This window comes from Labrus bergylta, chromosome 3, assembly GCF_963930695.1.
Source record: "Labrus bergylta chromosome 3, fLabBer1.1, whole genome shotgun sequence".
Classification (NCBI taxonomy): domain Eukaryota; kingdom Metazoa; phylum Chordata; class Actinopteri; order Labriformes; family Labridae; genus Labrus; species Labrus bergylta.
The window spans coordinates 29,303,083-29,319,803 of NC_089197.1; the positions used below are offsets into that span (position 1 = coordinate 29,303,083).

The 16,721-nt window shown below is 41.8% G+C and overlaps 1 protein-coding gene across 2 annotated transcripts; it reads right to left on the reverse strand.

The window, feature by feature from the left end:
- Positions 1–885: 885 nt before the first annotated feature.
- On the reverse strand, positions 886–16,394 carry urb2 (URB2 ribosome biogenesis homolog). 2 transcript variants are annotated; one of them, XM_029278017.2, is made up of 12 exons: positions 16,335–16,394; positions 15,584–15,729; positions 15,049–15,225; positions 13,709–14,880; positions 13,235–13,373; positions 10,576–13,039; positions 9,795–9,955; positions 9,440–9,550; positions 7,988–8,230; positions 5,142–5,238; positions 3,617–3,750; positions 886–1,150 (listed from the first exon to the last, which is right to left on the reverse strand). In XM_029278017.2, the coding sequence occupies exons 2-12, from the start codon at positions 15,707–15,709 to the stop codon at positions 953–955; spliced, it is 5,022 nt and encodes a 1,673-aa protein (XP_029133850.2). In that variant the 5' UTR covers positions 15,710–15,729; positions 16,335–16,394; the 3' UTR covers positions 886–952. The 2 variants fall into 2 exon arrangements, with proteins under 2 accessions (XP_029133850.2, XP_065809180.1); XM_065953108.1 differs by having other exon boundaries at positions 15,584–15,726; positions 16,335–16,389.
- Positions 16,395–16,721: the final 327 nt, after the last annotated feature.

Genomic DNA, 16,721 nt, shown 5'->3' on the forward strand with positions numbered 1-16,721 from the left:
TCACTGGCCCGCCTCAGTAAATAAATCACTCAACAGCCTCAGATATATTAAAACATTTCTAGAAATCGATATGCTCAAATTACATTTTTTATAATTAAAAACAACTGTCTTTATTCTGCCAATATCCTATTGAGTTTACTTCATGTGAAAGCAGACAACTTTCTGACTATGACTGACTACTTCTGTAAATCTATGTATTTTACAGCAGTATGTCCATGACTGTGTAAAAGGTCTTACTCATTTGTTTTATAGACAAAAAACAAACTGTGCTCAAAATTACAAAATTGAACAGGCTTGTTAAGTTTTAAAGCACTGTATTCAATGTATCTTTTTTAAATCATTGATATTTAGTTCAAACGCAGATGGCTGCTGAGAAGTGATGAAGTATATTTCACACATAAGTCTATTCATATTTTTGTTTCAATTTGCTGAATGAATATCACATTTTTAAATCCATGTTCTTTAAATTTCAATATAAACTTTTCCCACACCATTTCCAGGTCTGTAGATAGAAGTCACTCTTAATCATCGGCTATATTTTCCATCACAGTGTGAAGGTTTAAGAAGTCAATGTTCCTCCCGACAAACAGCGTCAGTCATCCAGGAGCTGTATGTTTATGGGACAGGGTGTAACCACAGACATCCACCTGTTGAAAGCTTTGTGTGTGCAGACAACTAACATCTCACAGTAAATGTATATATAATCTATAAACACACATATCATACATTGCAAAAATAAAGTACTGCCTGTGGGCTGGTTTATAATCCTCAAGCTATTTTAGAACAATTAAGCCTCCCTTAACTGTTAACTATTTACAGCTTGGTGTATTCAAAACTCAAAATGATGATGCTGTTAAATACGGCAATGTCCAAAAATACACAGTCTTTCAGTTTAAAAAAAGATTTTTTATTGAAAACCAAGGCAAAGATGGGTAGTGCTCACTGTGGCAGTTCAAACAGTGTACTTGTCTTCTCCTTGCCTCTGTGCTTTGTGATAGTGCGTGTAGCTGCTGTACAGCTCATTGAACACCTCCCTGACTCCCATCTGCAGTCCCACAGTAAGAAACTTGATATCCTGCTCCAAACACAGGTCCAGTATCCGATAGATCCCCTCTGTCAGATGCTGCTTGATGCTAGGCCGCAGAGTGACCTGGAGAGGTGAAGGAGAGCACAGTGGTGAAAAAAGGGAAAAGAGAGCAGAAGCGACCAGGAGGAGAAATGATAGGAACTGAAAATATGGCAAACACATGCAGAACATTCAGAGGTCAAACACTGTTCAAGTCGTCGTGTTTTAGTTCCTCTATCAATAAGCTGTTTTGCACCAGGCAGCAGCGTTATGTTTGTTCCTGTTTTACATCTTTACTTCCTCATTTCCCCCCTGTACTTAACAAGAAAGATTGTTTCCTTTCTCGTCCATTAAAGGCAACACAAGTCTTATACGTCTACAAATTCACGAGGGAAGTAATACCAAGTCATAACTAATGTGCCAGAAGAGTTAATTATTAATTTACAACAAGTCAAAGCGACATATCCATGTTTTTTTACATTTAATTTTAGCAGCACTACAAGAGAGACAACAGCATCTATCCTGACATGTTTGTTAATGCAAATGTTTAGAACCGGATAACAAAGGCCATCCCTGATGATCACTTCATTGCTCCCGTTTAAAACAGCAGTTACCGGTATACAGCCAAATGAGGCTATCATCCCTAAGCCTGGATTTTATTTTCCTCCTATAGTACCCAGTACAGTACTCAATACAGAGTTTGATCAAAATGACCCAAATCCATACAACCAGACTTCTCTGTGTGCATTATTACTCTAATCGGCAAGGTAAACACACACTTCCTATCTATGACCAAGCAAGTGCAAACACACAAAGAATGGACAAACAGTATCTCTTGTGCTCAGTGAACCAAGCATGACAAGAAAATTCAATAGTGTCGAGTTATTCATCCCTGTCACACCACACCCCCACAGGAACACACGCTAAAACACCTGCTGATCTGTACAGTGAGCTGAACCTCAGACCACATCATCACAGTGTGTGAGTCTGACTTCTCCTGTTAAAGAATCAAATAAACTCCCTCTCCTGTAACGTGCTTCACATTAAAGTGGAAACAGTCTATTATTTACTTTCTGCAAACAAATCACTCACAAGATGTCACGTGGAGCTGGTTTTATAGCTTAAAGTTAGAGGCAGTCTGACCTTCTAACACCTGAAGTACTACCAAAAGTATTTGTCATGATACACAACGTTGTGTTTAGCTTACTGAAGGCTTTGTCTCCTTAACCTGATGTCTACATTTCCTCTGTCATGATGCTTTTGTGAAGCACTTTGTTGCTGACATAAATAAAATTGCCTTGCCTTACATCTACTCATGTCCTGTCTGTTTGCAGCCTATGATGAACACGGGATCTGTGTTCATTTATATTTAATAACTATGTTTAAATAAAAGTATATGTAAAATGGGACATCCACCATTTTTTATTTATTTAAGTCTGTTTACAGTACTCCAACACGTGGTGCAGTTGTACAGCGGAGACAGTAAAAGTCTAAATTATTCTCAGTTTGTTTTTTGAATGAGAATGATTACTGTTTCTTTACTCCAGTGTGAAAGTAAACTAAACCTTTAGTTTCTTAAATTTCATACACCAAACATAAACAGTTTTTATTGAGGAATGATCAAAGATATTCAAAAAAAGAACATTTAGGCACAGGGCAACTCTACGTTGTTGTGAACATTTTTTTGGGGGTGGGTGGGTTCATAAACCTGAAAAAACTCCAGACACTGCAGCAGCCAATTTCTCATCTCTACTTTGGGCCACATTAGCGAGATCCTCTGAAAATATCGCTTTTTCTGCATTAATTGGACACATTTTTAAATATATAGGCAACAGGCCGTTCACAAACTAGAGCAGCATAAAAACTCTACTTTTCTACTAACACCTGTCTGTTGCACAAAAAGATCAGGTCAGGCTACGAGGCATTACAAACTATTGTGACACAGAGGTGACTAAATGGCCCCTAATTACAAAGAGGACCAGCTCTCTAAAATCCAGTAAGTAACAATTTAAATCCAATTTTACGATGATTACATGACTCATAGACTGCTCAAAGAATAACAGACACCTCTTTCTCACTGATTCTGTCTCTCAGTCAGTCCGCCTGTCTTTCGCTCAACGTGCGACTCTACTGGAAACTGCTGAGTCAGGTTGGCGCCTCGGTGAATGCAGTCTGGTGGCAGAGAGGAGCCGCGTTTACCAGCCAGACGTGACTCACTGCTTGGAGGGAACATCCAGCCTGAAGCTTCATCCAAAACTCAGAGTTACAGTAATCCTGGACCTGCTCGCTCAGATCTGTGAACATCAACCATTCGGCCAATAGAAACACTCCCCCCACCCCTCTCTGCTCCTGAGCGTAGGCATCCCGTCACTCGCTGAATTATGCCAGCTAAACAACAAACTAGTGTGGATCAAAGGATCAGCTGAGATCCTGCTGCCTCTTTCATACGTGTGTGTGTGTGTGTGTGTGTGTGTGTGTGTGTGTGTGTGTGTGTGTGTGTGTGTGTGTGTGTGTGTGTGTGTGTGTGTGTGTGTGTGTGTGTGTGTGTACCTTCTGCAGCTCTGTGACGTACTGAGCCACCATGAAGGCTGACAGTGTGGTGAAGCTCTCAGCCGTGGCAGCGATGTGAGAGTACATCCTCTCTATCAATCTGGAGCACTGCAGATACGCGTCACTGTCAGGACCTTGAAAAACAGAGATTTACGTCAATTTATTCTGAGGTTAAGTCTTTTTTTTTAACTCATTTCTAGACGCAGAGAGGGCATCACGTTCAAGTCTTAGTGATTTGGGCCGCTTCCCTTTGGCGTAATTCATTTTTGTGGCACACTTGTTGCATCTTTTCAAAAAGAATGTGCTATCAAGGCTTTAAATGTTTATTTTATTTTGAATAATTGAGGTTTAACGAGAATCAGGAAATGGTAGGCACATAAAGAGAAATGGAGAGTGAATTACGAATGAATGAGTGAATTACAAATACGTCCACAGCTTGCTTAAAAAGCAGATCCACTGGCTTCTGAAAAACATTTCTTCTGTGTTGACTAAACTAAGGTTCTGCGACGGATGTCTACAGTTTACAGGCAATTTAGACAGAAAATGTGTTCCTGACTGTAAGCGCTCCCCATTTGAACATTTCTCTATATCTGAAGCTCTGTTAAGTAAATACAAACAACTGAGAAAGAGTGCACGCTTGGAAATAAAACTAATTCAATAACAGTTCCAGCATCTTCTTATAACAGGAACAGTGTAGAAAGACAAATTTCCTCTTTCAATTTTTTACAGCATAATTCATATTTCAGGTTAGCGGTCACATATTTTCCAAATTTTCAACAAGTTTAAATATGTTTCAGAGCTTCCCAAAACATGTTGGCGTTTCTGGTTTTAAATCCACTCTGATTTTTTATGATAGATATACTCATGCTCATAAACCCCTCTATCACAGCCCTGCTCAGAACAGGCTGTGTCTGTGTCTGTAGCTTTAAATGCATTTAAGCTGTGTCTGACCACACCCCTCTCTTGAAGGGCTTTGGTGGCTTGGGCTTTCATGTACCACCCCTAGTATTCATGGTGAGAAGGCAGACTCAGAGGGCAGAACAAACACTGAGCTGTCGGAGTGTCACCCACCTGGGGGAAGGGTTACTTCCCTTTGTGATGTCATGAAGGGAATATCTCTTCAGGGCTTTATTTTCTGAAAAGTGGAGCAGGCAAAAGACGGAGAGGATGGACCTTTCTCATAATTAGGGGTTTGTAGACAAGCTAGGGACACATACTGTATTAGTGTTAAAAAAACATGGTAAAGTGTATTTTGCACAATATGTAACCTTTAATCTGGCTGTTTGTCTGTGAACGTTTGTCGGTCTAGGTAGACTGTAAAAAACGATTAACCCCCGTTTGAGGCCAAACAATGTACCACACCTGTGGTTTTATTAATTTATTATTTTAAAGATGTCTGGAAAATCAGACTGTTTTATTCCATCTGGATGTTAGGACTCTTATTATTTATCTCTTATGTTGCTATGCAATGCAATATCTCCTCCTTACATTAAGGTCAGTCTTGTTGTGAGTTTGTAGGTGTTACCTGTGTCACTGTCTCCTCTCTGCCGACCCTCCTGCATGATGGATGCTAGCAGTCGATGAAAGACATTTAAGAAGGACGGAGCTGCGTTCAACATCACCTGGACACACAACAAGCAAATAGTCATTAAATATATGTATAGTGTCAAACAAAAGGGTTTAGAACTAGGGTTGCCAGGAGAGCAGCCTTCTAAACTTGGATATGATACAATAAAAATCAAGATTTCTATACTAATTTCAATACCATGGCGTCAGGCACCAAATACTGTGCATTTTCTTGTTTTTATGGCACTTTTTGGTTAAAATTTGAATAAAGATCTAAAGTTTTGTTTTTGTCTTCTTCAATACTATCAGGCAGGTTCATTTGTACTCGGCTGTTGTACTCCAAGTGAGTAGCCCGGCTCGAGCCCGGCCTGTGGCTCCTTTCCCACATGTTCCCACTCTCTCTCCCTGATTATCGACGCTATCCACTGTCCTGTCTGAGATTATATCATTTTAAAACATATTGTATTAATGTGTTGAAACTTTGACAACCTTAGTTATAACTTACCAATATGGGATAATTTCTAAAACAGTCATTCAGAGTCTCATTGATCACCTCACAGCTGTAGTCAGGTAGAAACCTTTTTAACTCAATGTCATGTTACAGCCAGTAAACATGGTGTTCAGGTGATACTGTTATAGAGTGTGCTCAAATGTTTTACTTTTTCTTAGTTTAGTAAGGCATGTGGTCAAATCAAAGGGGCATCTGAAGAGTTAAAGGAAAGGTTGAACAAAGGGCGCGATCACACTGGCAATCTGTACCGTGCCTAAGCACGCTTCACCTCTAAAGTCCAGCTTGTTTAACCAGTGCGAGTGCCACACTTCCTTGGCCATGGCACGCTTCCGAGAGTTGTGCTTCGGCATGTTACAGTTCATGCACGAGCGCAAGCATGTGAGTACACGTTGAAAGGAGTGTTCTGGCTGTATCTGACTAACATGGCTCAAAATAAGCCACAAAGTAGCTGTCATGTTCTCTGTGTTGTTCTCTGATGTGCAGACACGGACAAGACTGCGCGTCCCTTTTTTAAAAAACATTCTCGAGTCCTCCTGTTTGTAAACTGAGCATGCTTCATAATAACATAAAGCCATGCATGTGCTGTATTACCGCGTTGTTCAAGAAGTAACTGTGCTCAGGCCCGGTTTGTCCTGGTGCAGTGTGAGCGCAGGCCAGCGGGGAAATTGGGAGGGGGGGGGAAACGTGCCTAAGCACAGTACGGGACAACTTCGTTAGTGTGAGTGTGCCCTAAGAGACCTTTACAAATTAGGACAAAACAGTCCTGCAATATCCATCACATCATTTTCACTGCTTGAGTCATAACAGAGCAGCTCATAAACTCCGTGTCCAAATACTTTGAGGCAGAAGTTTGATCCCCACAAGAGCTTCTTTTATTTTCTTGCTTGTTGTCTGTTCAAGGCCTACAGTGGGCTGAGTGAAGATGAGACAGTAGAGAGACAACGGGAGGTGATGTCACCAGCTCTGGTGGGGGCTCAGTAATGGTTTCCAGCGACTTAAACCAGCTCCATGCCAACCAATGCTGCATGCCAGCTCCCCTACCGCTCCTCTCCACCTCCTCCCTTTGTCCTATCACACCTCCTTTCTCCAGCTCACTCCTCTCTTTTCTAACTTTTCAGAGACTTTCCTCATGCATCACATTCAAATCACATCTCAGGCTTTGATACAGCGTCAACCGCTTCCTCCCTGATGTCTTTATTGTTTTTCTTTTGATTCGTCTTTCTTCCTCTATAAAAGTTCTCCCCCTTCCTGTGTTCCCCTCTCAGTTTTACCTTCCCCCCGTCTCTCCTCCACCGCTCTGTTTTGTCCTCACAAACATCTGATATCAGTTAGCTGGTTCTTGCCCTCTTTTATTCAATGCAGCTGCCTCGCTGTAGTTGTACTTTGTCATTATTTCTTAAAACAATCTAAAATTTAAAAAAGAAGTCAAAAAACAAAATAATTACGACATAAAAACAATTTAAATAAATAAAAAGGCCTCGTAAAGGCTGGAATGTGGATTCCCATTTTATAGTTTTACATAACTAGTTAATTGTCTTCTCTAAGCAAGAAAATTAGGTACTTTTTTCCCACTTTGGGACAAGCCTTCCAAGAGAATCCAGTTAATTTGGATGTTATGAGGTTTCTGTGCAGCTGCAGCAGGACTCTGGTGAGCTGCAATATCCTTTTGTTCAAAGTAAGATAGGCCGTTCTGGCGCATCCTGTGGCTTCCAGGGCAGAGATCAAGGCAAATATCACAACTCCTTTACATCATGGATTTAAACTAGCTGCCTTAAACTATAATAACCTTCATTACAAGAGGGAGACGTTTAGGTTCAATAAGTGTGGGGCACAACAGAGTGAAAAAACAAAAACATTCCCCAACGTGTGATATCATTTTCTTCATTATTCAGCCGATACTAAATTACATTTAGATTAGTGTCCACTATCAACATAAACAAATAAAAAGGCTGCACTATGATTCAACTTTTTGGGAATCATTCATTTGTTGTCTGGAATAGCTTGAAAATAAATCAAAACTACCATTTACAAATGCCAACAGTGAACCTCAAAGTCAAAAAAACAACGTTATACTTACATCTCTATTACAAAAAAAGCATCGCCTTTACCTGAATAAATTACAGCCTGTCCCACTGGATGTTCTTATTTAGTCTTTGAATACATAAAAGATCTTATGGGCAGAAAATGGCAAAATTAAATCTGACATTAATCTAATCTATAGCTCTCCTCTTGAATCTTTATTCAAGAGGTTTGCTTCCTCACCCATTTACTCCCTCCCCTCTTCACTATCGTACCTGAGGATGACACTGAATGATGGCAAACAGCGCCTCATGAACAGCCAGGAACGCTGACTGGTAGACGGGTGGAGTCAAGTGATCCAGGGGCACAGACTGAAGAGCCCCGAGGACCACGATCACATGATGGGGGTTTGTGAAGAGCCCTTCGCCCTGACGCAGCAGTGATGTCATTGAAGTCACCGTAGGAACGGTAAAGGGGAGGGTCAATGAGGCGTCTTGACTGGACGATCTCACCATGAACTGTAACACAGAGAGATTTGTACACAGAGAGTTAAGAGAGATTATAAATTAAAAAAAAGGCACAGTTATGAGGATAATAAAAATAACTTTGAGATTTAAAGCACATCGCCGTAACTCTGACACTGAAGCAGCTAAATAAGGATTTCTTATTTTGCTTCACCTACTGTGACATTTTATGACCAATTATGACATGGCAATTTTAATACCGTTCTTATTTTATATTCACAGCAGAAATGCTCCTCGTGGACATGTTACAACGAAAAAAACATGAATATTTTAGAGGCATTAACTGGAGATGCTTTAGGTGTTCCTCCTTAACATTTGAAAAGACAAAGCCTGACAAAATATAGAAACAACCGATGAGACAGATGACAGACATATGGACACAGTGAGAGAGGGTAACAGAGACAAAACGGCATGATAAGCATAATTCAAGTACAGTGTGTGTGTGTGTGTGTGGTTAAGCAGATTGCCATGTTGTCTGTCTGCTCCACCCAGCACGCCTGATGGAAAACACATTGACTCAAACAGGAAATTACAATGAACGGGCACTCTAAGGGAAATCAGTAGGACTGTGATTGTCGTTTTGGCTGCTGAGTCACTCGAGACGGCTGTCACATGTTAGCCCAGCAAACTGTCACTTCAATTAATACAGATGTGGAGCTAAAAAGCATATTGTAAAATACACTCAGCATGGTACTGTTCTTAGCTTGTCCTAACATTTCTGACAAGTCTATCCATATTATTTTTATTCTATACATACATTCAAAAATACATTTTATAAAACAGTATCAAAAAGTAATGAAAGCTATGCTAGTGTCATTATGGAGTACTTCTTTCTTTGTGAAAGTACTAAGAATGTTTTAGACAAGTATGCAGCTCCACCTGCCAGGTTGCAAAAGAAACTGCAGATAGTTTATTTACAGTTTATCCTCAAACAAATATTGTTAACACACTTGAAGTTTGAATTTGAAAGTTGCAACATCTTCAACACTCAGCAACTATAACGTTCATGATGCACATTTTACAGCAACATTCCCAAATAACTTCTAATCAAAGAAAGAAAAAACAGAAACCTTTGTGCAAGTGCATGTGTAGATGTCTGATTATTGGTGTGTACGCAAGATCAAGCGGATCCTGGCATGCTTTCCAAGAACTTTCCAGGTGTGTGTTCCTATTTGAATGCATGTGTGTGTGTGTGTTTCTCACCACCATAGCAGATATGATCTGTGGTGTAATGAGCCACAGAGCTTTAGAGCAGGGCTCAGGTAACTGACAACAGGACAGCAGCTTGGTGATGATGACTGCAGATAACACCTCCTGGAAAACAGCAGAGGAGGGTACAAAGGGAGAACAGTTCTCATTATGGATTGGATATTAAATGACACAACAAATGTGATTTATTGTAAAAAGAAACAAACAAATCACATCTACAAACAAGAAGAAATAGCTTTGGGTCATAAATAAATTATAATAACATCCAAGAAAAGTCTGTCAGATTTTAGGATATTTACAAATGTAACACTAGACGTGAATAAGTACTGAGAGCTGATGCAAGCCTCACCCTGTAGTTTCCTGCCCTCAGCTTGCTTATGTCCAGTCCCTCGCTGATCTGAAGGAGCAGCAGGTTCAGCTGACCTGTAGTGCTTTCTTCTACAAGGTGGCGCAGCAGCTCCTTCACAGCCGGCTCCAGCTCACAAAGATCATCTGAGGACAGCCAAGAGGCTGGAAGCAAAGGAGAAAAATGTTACATTTACTTATATAATCATGCATTACAATTATACAGCAATATTTCATTCTTCTAGTGGTTTTAATAATGTTTTGTCATTATACGAATATGAGTACATAGAATCATTGGCCACTTCATAATATACACCTATATAGAGCTACATTGATTATTCTTTCTTCTTTTTTTTTAAGATATATTTTTGGGCTTTTTGCAGAGATTGGACAGTGGATAGAGTCGGAAACCAGGGAGAGAGAGCGGGGAACGACATGCGGAAAGAGGCCTACTCTACTTTTATTGATATGACTGTTTCTGGGTTTTTTTTCTCCTCTAAGACAGTTAACTGAACATCTTTGTGTGAAAAAACAGACATTTACAAAGCGAATACACCACTATGTGTATTATTTGTTATATTAGTAAGCTGGTTAACGAAACACACTTCACTATCAGAAACTGGTAGGATGGAATGAGAAAAGGATGATGGGTTGAGATCTCCTGTCCTTTTATCCCTGACCCCCCCGCCCCCCCCCCCCCTCCCCGTGTATTTCACATAGTTACGATATCAAACTGCTTGAATTGAACTGAGTTGCACATGTCAAGGATCTGTTTTTTTGTGTACCTGTGAGCAGCCTGTACACAGTCTGCAGCATCTGCGTGAACAGATCATCCAACTTATTTTTTGCCGTCTTCTCCTCCTCCTCTCCTCCTTTCCTCATCACTGCTTTGTAGAATGCTGACAGGAAATGGAGAGAGGAAACCAGGAAGTCCTTTGGCCTGTGGGCAGAACTTATTTCTTTGAGGATTTGCTGGCAGAAGCTCTGATAGAGACTCATGTGACTCAGGGTGAGCTTTTTCTCTCCCTCCACTGAGAAAACAGACAGCTCGCACTGCAGCATGATGGTAACAACTTCTACTATGAAGGCCTGACTGAGGAGGCTGGTCAGCTGGGTGGCCGACTGACTGACAGACTGAGGCTTCAACACAGACTCGACGACTGGACCCAGAACAGCAGTCGTTCTTGTTAGCATGTGGGTCAAAGTTTGATCCATCTGTTTGCTATTCCCCAGGTTAGAGGTCATTGCCTGTGAGAAAGAGGTCAGAGAGGCCAGCAGGAGTTGACGAGCCAAAATAGGCCCTCCTGGATGTGGTTCACCTGAATCAGCTGCTGAAGAAGGTGCCACAGTTTGTTTTCTTGCCATTTCAGAGAGATAAGTGGCAAACTGGTCCAGGTTGAGTCTCATGCTGCTGTTTCTGGATATAATCAACTGGACCAAGCACCTAACAAAGCTTTGCACTGCCTTGATTAATTCCAACCAAAGTGCATTACTTGTGGTTCTAAATCGACCGTTGTTGCTTTGCCAAAGGAGCGATGACACAGCTGCCTGCAGCAGAGTGCTACCATGGATGAGTTTCAAAACGCTCTGAAAGTTTTTGGCCTCCAGGAGACACGTCAGGATACTGAGTAACTTCACTAGAAAGCCAGCATCTTCCTCGTGCTCAGGAGCGTCTGAAGCCATCTGGTCTGACTGACTAGAGGTGGAGGTGAGCATGAAGAAGAGAAGGAGGAATACAGAGGAGAGATCCTCAGAGCTCATCCCATCAGGGTTTAGTTTGGCTATGATCTGCAGTATGTTTACCAGCTCTTTGCTCTGTGTGTCTGTGAGAACAAGAGAAGCTTGTCCATTCTTTGAGAAGGCCACAATGTCCTCAACTAGAGTCTCTTTTTTCACAACTTGGGTAAGAGCTCCTTTCTCCTGAGTCTTCAGGAACAATGGTAAAACCTTAGGTACATGTGCCGCCTTGAGAACACCAATACTCCTCTGAGTGAGGGTACAGACTGTGGCAGAGAACAGTGAAGGCGACTCAGCAAGAATGGAGCTTTCGAGAAGCTGAGAAGAAACAAGCGAGAGAGTCAGACAGCCAGGCGGACAGTCCTTCCCTCTGCCTGTCTGTCTGCTGTGGAGCAAGCTAACGAGAACATCTGCCATGCGGCCCACATCTTCTCCACTCAGGTAGGGAGCTATTAAAGGCAAATTGGACGTGACTAAATACCAGTGTGCTGCAGGGTAGGAGCCAGCATTCACACTCCATATCTGCCCGTCCCACACCTGCTCTCCACCTCCACTCACCTCAAACTCAGAGGAAGCAAAAATAAACCGAGCTGCTCTGTTCAGAAGTGCAGCAGTGCTGGCTTCAGCGAGTAAAGAGGAATCGAGGAGAACTTTCTTCACCTGTTGTAAAGTGAGAAGCTTGTACAGCAGACAGGTCATGGGGCTGCATGATGGTTGGAGACATGCAGGTAAAATCTCATCAGATAGAAGACTTTCTATTTGTGTCACGGCTGAATTGAGGTCTTTAGTCTCCCCTCCAGCTGCTGTGTGGGTTGAGTCAAGACTTGTGTATTTGCTACTGTGGATATTGAAGAGTGTGTCCACCTCCATCAAGGTATATCTGAGAAGGAGAGCAGCCTCCTGGGTCCTCTGTTCCCATGGTAACTCTAAAACCTTCTCTGACTTGTTTTGCTCCAAACTCTTTTCACTTTTTCTTCTGGTCTTTTGAACTAAAACTAAGTTTGTTTTTACAGCCTTTTTCTGTCTTGACAGCAGCTCCTTCACTACCTGTTGCATCTCCTCCATAAGCCCCTGACTCTTCCTCACTAATGGAAGAGGAGATGCATTATCTAGAGTCTTCAGAGTAAACATGACGACATGAAGCAGCTGGCTTAGAGAGAACAGCTTCAGAGACGCATCCTCTCTCTCCTGGTCCACCTTTATGTCTTTATGCTCCCCTCTATCATTGCCTCCTCCGTCAACCTCCATCTTCTCTGCCTCATTGTCCCCCTTCTCGCGGTCAGGTAGAATATATCTCCTGATGCTTTCTAACACTAGTGAGCAAATCTCCAGGCACTGGGAGGGGGGAGTGTCTATTAGACAAGTTCTGAGCGAGGCAGAGATGTCGTCAGACAGCAGAGGAGGGCGGAGAGCATCCAGGGCCGGCTGACAGATCACAGACAAGAGCTCAGAGAAGAGGCGAGGCAGCTGACGGAGCTTTGTGTAAGTCTCGAGGAGGCTGCACACCAAGAGCTGCGAGGAAAATAAAATAAACATTTTGTCTCAGTCAAAAAATAATCTTGTGCATGTTAAAAACTTCTCTTCATGGTGAAATGTTGAGTAAACTGCCATAATTCCTGTGTAATCTAGTGAGCCTGGCCTTAAATAGCTTTCAGCTCTGTGTGTAAATAAAAAACAACAAAAGTAATTTAAAAAAGAAATCGAGACCTGTCGGGCCCGTTGCACTCGTGCGTCTCTGCATTCAGAATTAACCCAGGCTGATGATAACATCTGTTTCAGGTCTGGCTCCAGAATCAAATGGTTTAGACTCAACAGCACCTTTAAACAGCGGTACCATGCTGCGGTGCTAAAAGAGATTGAAGGAAAAAAATGACAGTGTAAGACAAAGACAACGGTAAAAGAAAACAACCCAAACCTCACGATGAATGAAAAATATTGGAGCACCGGTAGCCTAATGGTTAGTGTGCACGCCCCATGTACAGACTACAATCCTCCAAGCGGGCGGCCCAGGTTTGAATCTGCATCTTCAGCATTTCATTCCCCACTCTCTCTCTCTCTGTCTGATTTTTTGACTCTATCTACTGTTCTGTCTCTAAATAAAAAGGCATAAAAAGCCCAAAAAATAAACCTTTAAAAAAAAAAAACTATACCGAATATTTCAAGTGGAGTGTTAGATTTTACCTTGGCTGGGCCTGGTTGAAGAGCATTTGTCCCAGGGCTCTGTAAAAGTTCAGCTGGACCTCTCCATGTCTGATCCTGTCTGCTGCTACATTATAAATATCGGCTGACAGAGCCTGGCTGAGCAGGGACTCCACAGCCAGCAGAGCCAGACTCCAGCTCTCTGGGGAACAGGGGGAGGATGAGGTAGATTCCTGCCCAGGGGACACAGAGAGCGCCTGTTGTGCTTTGGTTGGTGACGGCGTGTGTCCATCAAGGTCTACATCCAAGACTGGGACTAACCTGGTGAGAAAATAGAAACACAGCATCCTTTGCACCTCCTCGCTGTCTCCTCTCCCTTTTCCGTAGCTCTCCAGGAAGAATTTAAACAGCAGAGACAACGTGTTCGACTTCACTGTGTAGAACAGGGGCGGCTCACAGTAGCCCTGACTGCTCAATTTGGAAAGTATTGCACTGACAGGCTTCAAAGGGCCTTTTGCCCCTCCAGGACCACGTTTCCCAGAATCCTCTTTGGATGGAAGGAGTTCCTCCTTGTAGGAGGTCAGGTGTTCGGTTTGGAAGAGAGCTAACTGAAGGATGGAGTCTATCTTGATGCGAATGTCTCTGCATTGCTGCTGACGGAGACCAAGGTGTGTGTGAGTCGGTGAAAACTCTCCAGAGGCGAGCAGCTGACGGAGTAGGACTAATGGCTGGAGCACCTGGTTGGTTACCATGGTAAAGACTCTGTTAGGATTGGCTTGTTGTCGCTGAACTGACAAATAGCATGACAGTACCTGAAGCAACACCTCAAACAGATTAGACGAGCTGAGGTTCTCCTTTGACTTGGGAGGGGGTTTATTAGCATCTAACTGTGTTTCATCTGAGGGACTGTCAGTGATCGGCTCGGCCTGAGAACTGTCCACATCGCTGATAGGCTGAGCCTCAGTCATCATCTCATGTTGACATGTGACAGACTCAGTTGTTTGGGGTTCTGCAAGCAATGGCTTCTGTAACTCAAGGCAGGCCAGAGAGCAGAACTTGGCCAAGAGATCGATCATGAGTTCATATTTTGTGGTGAAAACATATGAGAGCGCAGGAGCAGAGAGAAGGCCCTGACACACACTCAATATGATGGACACACACACCGGCGACTTAGAGTCAACGCGTGAACACTCCTGGAGACGGTCAAGCAGCAGCTGCAAGCAGAGAAGCGATATTTCATTAAGATCTCATAACAATGGCATCCTTTGTAGAGAATAAAGGCGCAATAGCCAAAGCATTAATCCAATAAGAGATTATGCAGTAAAATGATTTCTTTAAAAATCACTTCTCTATGTTTGTGTGGGGTGAGTATTGCAGCACACCTGTGCCATGTTTAGCCTCAGGCTGATGGTCTTGCCCTGCTTGAGAAGAGTGTGGAGCTTCCGGCTGTGAAGCAGATCATCAAGGTAACACCACAGTCCTTCCAGAACTTTTTCAGGAAACTCTACCTTACGACTGTACCAGCCTGTCAAGGCATGTGTGCACCAGTCCAACAGCACCTACAGCAGGAAAGGATCAGGACAAATGAGAGTAAATAAACAATCCCCCGCAGTTGTAAAATACAAAATCTAAATGTTGAAAAAAGAGCTGTAGGGCAGAAAGTCAGACAATGCTTAATAAATAATAAGTATGGTTTGCAAAGTAAGAGCAAACAACTGACTCTTAAGAGACAATACTCTCTTGATTGTATGAAATGAAACATATTTACCTACGATGAAATACTACAGTCACTTCTGACAGTTAATGCATCTACAACTTCTCAGGGTACCTAACACAGGGACCATGCCACTACACTACATTTAATCTGGCAACACAAATCAGACACATTCATTCTCTGAACACAAACGTTTGTCTGACCTGCTCCTTGTTGGACAAAAGGCACTGATTGGAGATCCAGGCAAAACGTGCCAGCTTTAACTTGTCCTCCCATGGAGTCTGAGGACTTTTCAGTTTCAGGTGGATACCTGAGTAGATGGCAGCCATCGCTGCAGCTAGTGATACTGCTGAACACATGTGCAGAGGGGGCATGAAAAGAGGAGTAATTAAAATGATAATTAAAATGATAATTATTAAAATGATAGAGCAATTCTGTTATAATAGAATTTTATATTTTATCTAACAATGACAGACACCGACTATGGAGGAGCCTCAAAATACAGTATATACATGTGCAAATACCTATCCACAAAGCATCCAAATCTAGCAAAGATCTGATCGATCGCAGGTCATTAAGCAATTAAAAAATAAATAAAAAATAAATAAAATAAAATAAAATCAACACAAAGCTCAACACAACACATTCTGTACATCATTATTTTATTTAAGGTATTAACAGAGCTCAACACGTAGGAAATGTACCTCACAGTCACTAGTCAGAGAAAGTAATAGTACTTGTACTTGTACTTGTGTAGGTTTTATATCCAGTGTTTGTAACACGCTGTGACGTTACAGCTAGCGACTAGCATGTTAGCATCTGCCTGCTAAAGTCAACGTGAACACTTCCTGAGACTGCGTCTCCGTCACACATGAGAAAACTATCACTGAACCATAATGTGTCATTTCTAAAAACAGTCAATTACACCTGAGATAACTGTCTTATTAGACTCACCGCTTGTAATCTACACGTGCCCTTGTTTTCACGAGGACGAACTTTCAACTTTCACCCTGCGCGTGAGGCAAGAGCAATCAAGAACCGATACATGATCGACTAACCGTCGTCCTCCTTTCCACCTCGTTAAGCAGCAAAAATTATCTTTATAATATTAAATTCATCATATGAAAGATATTTCTGATGTTTATAAATTCTAATGAAGTCAGTATGACAAAAATAGAAATAAGTATTTTTATGTGTTAATCTCTATTATAATTATGAACTAAATAATAAAATTACTTCAACTTTTTTATTTTGTAATTTATATTTCGGAACCTTTTCCGATTCATAAAACACTTCAAACCATAGACTGTAAATCTAAAGATAAAGATAAACTTTATTGAT